Source organism: Crassostrea angulata, chromosome 8 (assembly GCF_025612915.1).
Source record: "Crassostrea angulata isolate pt1a10 chromosome 8, ASM2561291v2, whole genome shotgun sequence".
NCBI classification, from domain to species: domain Eukaryota; kingdom Metazoa; phylum Mollusca; class Bivalvia; order Ostreida; family Ostreidae; genus Magallana; species Magallana angulata.
This window is the reverse complement of record NC_069118.1, coordinates 5518980-5529495: the sequence shown is the minus strand read 5'-3', so window position 1 is coordinate 5529495 and position 10516 is coordinate 5518980. Positions and strand designations below refer to the sequence as shown.

General features: G+C 42.8%; 1 protein-coding gene across 1 annotated transcript; it reads left to right on the top strand.

Moving 5' to 3' along the window:
- The first annotated feature begins 251 nt into the window (after positions 1-251).
- On the top strand, positions 252-7604 carry LOC128159202 (uncharacterized). The gene is made up of 3 exons (XM_052822262.1): positions 252-380; positions 734-7193; positions 7547-7604. Exon 2 carries the CDS (start codon positions 838-840, stop codon positions 6991-6993), a length of 6156 nt encoding a protein of 2051 aa, XP_052678222.1. The 5' UTR covers positions 252-380; positions 734-837; the 3' UTR covers positions 6994-7193; positions 7547-7604.
- Positions 7605-10516: the final 2912 nt, after the last annotated feature.

The following is a 10516-nucleotide window of genomic DNA, read 5'->3' as shown; positions in this document are numbered from 1 at the left end:
CGAACAGGAACACACGGTGGGAGTACTGCGGGATCACTTCTTGTCGTAAGCTATTACTGTATCAGTTTATTGGATATAAGATAAGGAGATCAACGTTTGCAGTTTTAAATAAATCTTTACGATAGATTAGCGATGAAGTAGAGGTATACTTTTGTTAAAAAATATGAAGTCATTGTCAATACAGAGTTTTATATCTTAAATCTACAAGTAATATTAAGAATTCAGAAACCGGTGCTGTCCCGAATGTCATGTTTCGTGTACATTTTATTTTTTGTTACGAAAGATTTGTCGTACGACTTAATTTTTTATGTTGGAAAACCGCGCCATACTCGATGTATGCACAACTCTGATTCTCTGTATCGAGGCTTGTAATCCACAGTGTAAGTCTTTTGACATTTGTAAACTAGGTTATTTCAACATATTTTTATGTGAATTATCTGTATGTTTCATGTCAGTAATGCTAAGCGATGCATATTCTTGAAATCTTGTATTTTATGTTTACCATGTGCTCGGTGTATGGGGCGCCATTTTGTCCATCATATTTCTGGTCATTTAATTTCGAGTTGCAGTTGATTAATTTACTTTAACTTGCTGTTTATCATATGAATAGACTGAATTCAACTGTTTAAATCATATGTGTAAGGTTTCATAATCTAATTGCAAACTCTGTCCTAATATTTTTTGTATGGAAACCTGTACCAGTCATTGATTGTTACATTTTTTTTTGTTACAGCTTTTTACCGTCGTCTGAGACGGTTATCTGTCTCCCAAATAAACTGATTTCACCGACACTTGTGAGTCCGACTTTTATTGGGGCAGAACAGTAAAAAGACTAGGATGTCTACCTCAGCAGAGCAGATCACTCCCGACTCAACAGAGGGCACCCAGGTCACTCCTGACCCTACAGAGGATGCCCGGGAATCACAGACGACTGATGGCAAGAGGCAGTACGTCACACAAGATGAAGAGGAGTATCAGGAAGAGTACTATCAGGATGAGGACTCCTTTGCCGACATCTTAGCGAAGAAGAGGGCTGATGTAAGCCGAGCAAAGGCTAGGATGGCATACACCGCCAGAGAATTGGAGCTCAGGAAACAACGAGTGGAACTCGATGCTGCAATGGAAATGCTACATCTCGAGAGAGAGGCTGCAGAAGCTGAAGCTGATTGTCAAGCCTTTGAATCGACCATGATACAGATGTCACCTATGAAGAGACGAACGAGTTCCTTAGGCGAAGTCAGCAACTTTAAACCAGGACAGGATCAATCCACTCCACGTCAACCTTCTGCATCGCCAGGACTACTGACCGGTACTTCCGATCCGACTCAACTTGACCCGGATGCACAACCCTATGTACCTGCAGCACAGCCTTTGGTTCCTGACACACAGCCGTCCGTGCCTGTCGCACAACCGTACGTGCCTACTGCACAGCCTTATGTGCGTGCCGCACAGCCGTACATGCCTACTGCACAGCCTTATGTGCCTGCCCCACAGCCCAACGTGCCTGCCGCACAGCCTTATGTGCCTGCCGCACAACCTCACGTGCCTGCCGCACAACCTTACGTGCCTGCCGCACAACCTCACGTGCCTGCCGCACAGCCTCATGTGCCTGCCGCACAGCCTTACGTGCCTGCTGCACAACCTCACATGCCTGCCGCACAACCTCACGTGCCTGCCGCACAACCTTACGTGCCTGCCGCACAACCTCACGTGCCTGCCGCACAACCTCACGTGCCTGCCGCACAACCTCACGTGCCTGCCGCACAGCCATCCATGCCTGCCGCGCAGCCTCATGTGCCTGCCGCACACCCTCACGTGCCTACCGCACACCCTCACGTGCCTGTCGCACAACCGTATGTGGCTGCCTCACACCCCTTATCACCACTTGTGACTGATCAGGGACCACAAGTAACTGATGTTACCCGATTCCTCCTGAGGAAGGACTTGCTATTCTCCAGACTTACTCACTTTGACGATAGACCAGAATCATACAGTGCCTGGAAACACAGCTTTATGTGTGTAGTGAATGAGCTTCAAGTCTTGGACTCCGAGCAGATGGACCTTCTTATCAAGTACTTAGGTCCGGAATCTAAGAAGCACGCAACAAGCATGAGGACATCCAACATCTTCGACATCTCAAGAGGACTAAGAAGACTTTGGGAAAGGTTGGATGAGCGCTATGGTGCACCAGAACATGTGGAAGCATCCGTAAGAGCCAAACTGTTGAGTTTCCCAAAGCTTGGCAACAGAGATCATCAAAAACTTTACGATCTGTCAGACATTCTTATGGAGATGAAGTTTTTGAAGGAGGATCCGAAGTACAGTGCAATGTTGGCCTATCTAGACTCATCCTCAGGGATTAGACCCATCATTTCAAAACTTCCGTATGGCCTGCAGGAGAAATGGACCAACAGAGCCATGAAGTACAAGCTTGAACATCAGACTGTGTTTCCACCCTTTGGTGTGTTTGTTGACTTCATGAAGGAGATGAGCAGAGTGAAAAACGACCCAAGTTTTGCGTATCACACTGACGCTAACCACAACGAAAAGCAGCCTATGAACGTTCCAAGGGGAAGAGTGAACACGAAGAAAACCACAGTGTATCAACCAACAGGATCCGGAAATCTGAGCGAGCCGAAGCTTGATGTGTGTATAATTCACACCGGTCCGGGTGTTAAACACAGTGTCAATAACTGTCGAGTGTTTAAGGCCAAGCCTATTGAAGAACGTATGAAGTTGCTCCGTGAACACAGACTCTGTTTTCGGTGTTGTTCCGCAAGTCATAGGAAACAAGACTGTAAAGAGGCCATCATGTGCAAGGAATGCGGAAGTGAGTTCCACACTACGTCTCTCCATGTTGATTCGTCACCAGCTCCTACCACTGGAAGGGCCCCATCAGTTCATGGCGGGGAGGAGGCTCCTAGGCGTCAGCAAGTAACAAAAGAACAGCACGTCACAACCATAAACAGCAACTGCACAGAAGTAGGGAAGGAATTTAAGGGAAAATCTTGTGCAAGAATTGTTCCCGCGACTGTCACCTATGATGGAAGAGCTGTCTCTCTGTATGCTATGCTTGACGACCAGAGTAACAAGACCTTGGCTAAGAAGGAATTGTTTGACTTGCTGAACATCAATACAGAGACAATACCTTACCTGATGACGTCATGTTCTGGACAAGTGACAACCTTCGGGAGAACTGCCTCAGGACTCTATATTGAATCAGCCAGGGGTGAGACCAGACTACCCTTGCCGTGCACGTTAGAGTGTGATGAAATACCGAACAACTACCAAGAGATCCCTACACCTGACGTTGCTCTTCAGCACAAGCACATGCGGGATATAGCCGGCGACATCCTACCCATTGACGCTTCAAGAAAAATTCTGTTGCTGATAGGAAGAGACCTTCCTCAAGTCCACCATGTTCTTGAGCAGCGCATAGGACGTGACCACGAACCATTTGCACAGAGGTCACCCCTTGGTTGGACGATCATCGGCGACACATGCTTGTCTGGACAACACAGACCAAGAGCTGCGAATGTGTACAAGACCTTCATCACGGACAGCGGACGTGGAACTATTCTTGAACCATGTGCCCAGTACTTATCCGTGAGAGAGAAGCTTCCAACCAGAGATGTGACAAACAGATTACGGGTATCTGACACTTCATCTGATGAACACTTATTCAGACGCACACCAGATGATAACAAAGTGGGATCATCAGTGGAAGATAGGATGTTTATGGACATCATGAACAAAGAACTATTGATAGGTGAGGATGGAAAGTGGGTAGCTCCCCTACCCTTCCGCCAACCAAGATTACGACTACCAAACAACTATGAGGTTGCATTGAGACGTGCACGAGCCTTGGACGCAAGTCTCAAGAGAGATCCAGTAAAGAAGGAACACTTTGCGACCTTTATGACAAAGCTGTTCGACAACGATCATGCTGAGAAAGCACCCACTTCCAAGTCAACGCAGGAGCAGTGGTTTCTTCCTCTCTTCGGGGTCTACCACCCTCAGAAACCTCACCAGATCCGGGGCGTATTTGATTCCTCTGCGAAGTTCAAGGGAACCTCTTTGAACGACCAACTGCTGTCTGGCCCGAACCTCACCAACAGCCTGCTTGGAGTGTTGCTTCGTTTCAGGAAGGAGATGATTGCTGTCGTAGCAGACGTGCAGCACATGTTTCACTGCTTCACCGTCAGAGAAGAGCACAGAGACTTTCTCAGCTTCCTTTGGTACAAGGACAACGAGATCGGAACGGAACTAACAGAATTCCGAATGAAGGTCCACGTTTTTGGTAATAGTCCTTCTCCGGCCATAGCGACACTGGGCCTCAGGAAGATCTCAGAACTATCTGAGGAAAGCCATGGACCTGATGTCAAGGAGTTCATCAAGAGGAACTTCTACGTTGATGATGGTCTGACATCATGCTCAACAAGCCAAGAAGCAGTAGACCTGATGTGCAGAACCCAGGACGCATTGAAGCAATACGGGAACCTAAGGCTCCACAAGTTCGCATCAAACAGCGCGGATGTCATGAAGGCGTTTGAGCCACGAGACTTAGCACAGGACATCTACGACCTGAACCTTGATGAGGACCAGCTCGTGCAACGGAGTCTTGGTATGCGATGGAACTTGTCGAGTGATATGTTCGAGTTCCGCATCTCTACTGATGACAAGCCCACAACACGCAGAGGTGTACTGTCGACAGTGAACAGCCTCTTCGATCCATTAGGCTTTCTCTCACCTGTTATCATCAGCGGGAAACTCATTCTTAGAGACGTAGTGACCTGTACCTCAGACTGGGATGAGCCGCTGCCGGACCATATTCTGGCAAGCTGGGAAGAGTGGAGTTCATCTCTGAAGGAGTTGGAGAAGATCCACATACCCAGAACAACCGTGGTACATCTTAGCAAGGCAGTAAGAAAGGAACTGTGGACATATGCGGACGCGTCAGAGAAAGCCATAGCTGCCGTTTCTTACATGAAGGTGTACTACGAAGATGGCTCTGCGATGACTGGATTTCTACTAGGGAAGTCTAAAGTGGCACCAGTATCAGGCCATACCATACCCCGTTTAGAGCTTTGTGCAGCTGTTCTAGCCATTGAGATATCGCAGATAGTCATGGATCACATGGACATAATGTTCGACTCGGTGAAGTATTTTTCCGACAGTCGTGTGGTATTGGGGTATATCCACAATGATAAGAGACGATTTTTTATTTACGTCTCCAACAGGGTCGAGAAAATCAGAAGCCTTAGTGAGCCGTCGCAGTGGAACTTTGTGCCGACACACCTCAACCCTGCTGACGAGGGCACTAGAGGCGTAGTTCCTAAGGACATTGGAGAGTGTGCTTGGCTTAGAGGAACTACTCACCTGCAGCGCATTGACGACGAAACCAAGGCAGAAGGGTTTCCCCTACAGGAACCTCTGTCAGACAGAGAAGTCAGACCTGTATGTTTGAAGACTGAGTGTGAACCTATGCTTGGAACTCAGAGATATGAGAGATTTTCCAGCTGGGACAGATTGGTCGAGGGTATCGCCCTGCTCCAGCGATTCATCATAAGCAGAAAGGGAGGTAAATCACAGATTTTACCGAAGTCCATAGACTACTCTCAAAGAGCAGAAAACTACATTATCAAGACAGTGCAAAGAGAAGTCTATTGTGAGGAGATTTACTGTCTGAGGTCCAAACAACCATTGCCGAAGAATAGCAGCATTCTTGCATTGAGTCCGTTCCTCGACGACGATGGTATTGTTAGAGTTGGTGGACGCTTAAGACATCTCAACGATGCGACTGTCTGCAAGAACCCTATACTGATACCGGGGAAGCATCACATTGCGACCTTACTTGTACGCAAGTACCATCAACTGGTGCAACACCAAGGGCGCCACTTTACGGAGGGAAAGGTCAGGTCCTGTGGGTTCTGGGTCACCGGCTGCAAGCGCCTTGTTTCGTCCCTCATTCACAAGTGTGTTACTTGTCGGCGACAACGTGGGAGCTTCGCAACCCAGAAGATGTCTGACTTGCCTACAGACCGCATACTGCCAGGAGAGCCACCGTTCACTTCGGTGGGAGTAGATATCTTTGGGCCCTGGGACGTCGTGACTCGTCGCACTCGGGGAGTTCCAGCCAACGGCAAACGATGGGCAGCACTGTTCACATGTCTGGTGACACGCGCAGTCCATGTCGAGGTAGTAGAGGAGATGTCCGCATCATCCTTCATCAACGCCCTGAAGCGCTTTACAGCCATACGAGGACAGGCAAAGGAGTACCGTTCCGACAGAGGAACCAACTTTGTTGGCGCTACCGACCCTCTACAGATCGACGCAATCAACGTGGAAGATCGTCAGGTCAAGGATTTCCTGCACTCTCGGGGAACAACCTGGATTTTCAACCCGCCCCATGCATCCCATATGGGTGGAGCTTGGGAGCGCATGATAGGGTTGACACGGCGCATATTGGACAACATGTTGAAGGATCATTCAGCACAGGGTCTTACGCACGAGGTACTTACCACCTTTCTGGCCGAGGCAAGTGCGATCATAAATTCTCGCCCACTTACCGCCGTTTCGTCAGATCCAGACTCGCCTTTTGTCCTTACCCCAAGCATTTTGCTTACTCAGAAGACGGATGTACCGACCGAAGCTGTATGCGACACAACTGCTAAGGACCTCTTCAAGGTACAGTGGAAGAGAGTACAGCACCTCGCCAAGATGTTCTGGGACAAATGGAAGAAGGAATACCTGCATACCTTGCAAGCGCGTAAGAAGTGGCATCATGGTCAACGTAACATTAGTGTTGGTGACATAGTGTTGTTAAAGGATGTCGAAACCCATCGCAACAACTGGCCGCTTGGACGCATTACTGCAACGTTTCCTGGCAAGGACAACTTGGTTCGCAAGGTTGAAGTACGTGTCAGCAAGGACGGCAAGACCACCTCTTACGTCAGACCAGTGACGGAACTCATTTTATTATTGGAGAACTGAATGTTTTCTGTACTAAATTGTATTCAAATCTTGTGTGATATAATTTTATATATCAGACGGGGAGTGTCATGTTTCGTGTACATTTTATTTTTTGTTACGAAAGATTTGTCGTACGACTTAATTTTTTATGTTGGAAAACCGCGCCATACTCGATGTATGCACAACTCTGATTCTCTGTATCGAGGCTTGTAATCCACAGTGTAAGTCTTTTGACATTTGTAAACTAGGTTATTTCAACATATTTTTATGTGAATTATCTGTATGTTTCATGTCAGTAATGCTAAGCGATGCATATTCTTGAAATCTTGTATTTTATGTTTACCATGTGCTCGGTGTATGGGGCGCCATTTTGTCCATCATATTTCTGGTCATTTAATTTCGAGTTGCAGTTGATTAATTTACTTTAACTTGCTGTTTATCATATGAATAGACTGAATTCAACTGTTTAAATCATATGTGTAAGGTTTCATAATCTAATTGCAAACTCTGTCCTAATATTTTTTGTATGGAAACCTGTACCAGTCATTGATTGTTACATTTTTTTTTGTTACAGCTTTTTACCGTCGTCTGAGACGGTTATCTGTCTCCCAAATAAACTGATTTCACCGACACTTGTGAGTCCGACTTTTATTGGGGCAGAACACCGAATTCATACATCACAAATTGTTTTGAATGATGGACATGTTTTGAATACCTGGTCGAGCTGTAATCAAAACAAAAATACAGTTGATGTGCTATTTCTTCAAATAATGAAAATTTAGTAAAAGTTTACTTTGAACTTATACATGTACTTAAGATTCTATTTTTTTGTTTAAATTCCAACACAGTGGTTTTCTTTTTTTTTTCAATAAAGAAAACATTATGTGTTCTAGAATTGACAACTCACATTTGTAAGACTATAAATTTCAAAATACAGTCAACACAATTTTACAGTAACCATTTAACTGCTCATAGGACTATTATAAGAGATTTAAGTCTGTTTTTATTTTGATTTTAAAAGCTCTAACAGATGATGAATGCTACGAAGAAGGTACCACCTATCTGGGTAAGATAAACGTGACAGAGACAGGGTATACCTGCCGTCGGTGGGACAGTGAAGATTCAGACGTGTATCAGGTGTTTGGTCAACTAGAAAATTACTGCAGGTCACCAGACGGTGCTCCGTTCCCCTGGTGTTTGTCAACAGCGCCTGGAAAGAGATGGGAGAAATGTAGGATACCGATTTGTGGTGAACATATTTCATTGTTTTAAACAGAATCTCTTTTTTATGATACCAAACATTTATAAATATATTATTCTAAAATGAGAGATTGAGAATTAGAGTGTAAACAGTAGCGATAAATTAATGGAAAATATATACTGTTATTTATAAAAATTAAATAAATGTACACGATTGTAGTGATAGTCAATGACATTCAAACGAACATTTATTGTTAATCAAAGGAAGCAAGACAACAACAACAATACCAACAACAATCAGTGTCAAATCAAACCAGCTATTTTCTAATGGTAAGATCAATTGCATCTATTTGGATAAATTTTATATTTTGTAAGAGACCGTGTAGGTAGTGCATATATTAATTATATTGTTTTTATAATTACAGACTCAGAAAGTCCCATTAGTGCAGAAAATTACCGTAAAAGTATCAAGAAAAACACCCTCACTGTTGAAATAGTCACTGTGGTAACTCTAGGATGTGTCCTTGTGCTCCTGATAGGCATCGTTTACATAATCATGATGCTTAGACAAAATCATCTTCAGTACCTTGTACAAACTGTTCCAAGTCAGAAAGCTCATCATTCCGTCAACAATGCCTACGATACTGGGTTCTCGGACGAACAACCGATTGTGAACTCCCATTTCTGATGAGAACTTTTAGCTGCATGTACATGTATACGAATGCCTTAATAAACAAGTCATCTGATTTTCATTGAAATGTATGCATTCTTAAAAACGTATGGGTAGTGTTCTTTGGAGATCTCGTTTGAGAGGTATTTTAGGTTCGAACATTTTTTTTTTCGATAATGCAAGTTATGAAGGGCGTATCTCTAATGGAAAAAAACAAAACAAATTTAATGCATATTAAAAAAATAAACAAGTTCAAGTATAACGATAATTTAATATACACAACAAATTATTAAAATATGCATATTTCGTCATATTTTCATGCGTAACTTTTTGTTATTTAGATTTTGTAGATTAATGTTTTTTAGAATGTTCCGATTATCTAGCTCGTTTGATATTAAGGCGTATGCTTTGTGTCTGTTTATGTTATTGTAGTTGTAAAGTTATTATAGATCTAAAATTCTATTATGTTCAGTGTATAAGAAAACTAAAACACTCTCATTGGTACTCAAATGTGCTTTGCTTTTAATGATCTATGCTATTTAAAACTATATTAAACCAATCTACTTTATACTGAAAGTTCGTAAATTTTATCTACTAATGTCATATTTTTGTATGGCATGATTTATTTTAAACAATCTCCAGAATAAATGATATTTTCAACAAAAAACGTTGGTGTGATCATTTCATAAATGTGTTTTTTTTAAAATGTTATGCTTGCAAGTGTTCAGAATATCATATTTAAATAAATTTTAATATATCTAAATGGAAATTGATATGCATTGTAAAATAGCTGCAATAATGTAGACCTGTCCCGACATTTTTTTTTTGCAGGGGGGGGGGGGGGGGATCGTACGATCTCTATAATAAGTGCGGGGATGATTCACACCCGCAACAATGTCGGCTCAAATCGTATATGCATGACAATAACATGGAAAACCTCAGAGACAGGTTCAGGTGCCTAGGAAGAGTGAGCATCCTCTGCTGACCGGTCGCACCCGCCTCGTGCTCTTTGTCGTAATTGGGAAAAACACCAGTCCGTAGACAATTAGGTGATTAATTAGGGTCTAACAATTAGTATGAAAAACGTCAGCCAGCATGTGACCAAGTGGAAGATTGTATTTGCTGACAAGGTCGTTGTATCGACCATAGAACTTGTGCAGCTAATTGTTAGAGAGTTTCTTTGATTTTTATGGATCATTGTTTATGTATTCTGAAAAACGTTGTGTTTATAATTAAATGCAAATGAAATATTTCTTTACATACATGTATTTATGCATGCTGCATTTTGAAATGTCAATGTTGCGTCAGAGTTTTTTAAAGCGGGATTGAGTGACAAATTAGGTAATTTAAAAACAAAACAAAACTGTATCCTCTCTTGTTTTTCAAATAAGCTTTTTTTCATAGATGAATATGTAGTTAAATATGATTAGTTATAGGCATACTAAGTTTTAAAATTTTCTGTGAAATTCTTCTTTTGAAGTGCTAACATTGTCAAAAAAGGTATTACCGGATTAGAACGATTGTTTGAATAAAAACCAATAATAAGGATGGTGTAATATATTAAATTATAAAATCTATTTATAGGGTATTAAATACACTTATACACATGTGATCAATAAGATTTGTTTATACTCATTGTAGAATAAAATACATGCATAAAAAATATTAATCTGA

Excerpts from the sequence above, each read along its gene's own strand:
- LOC128159202 (XM_052822262.1), top strand. The coding sequence starts at position 838 with ATGTCTACCTCAGCAGAGCAGATCACTCCCGACTCAACAGAGGGCACC.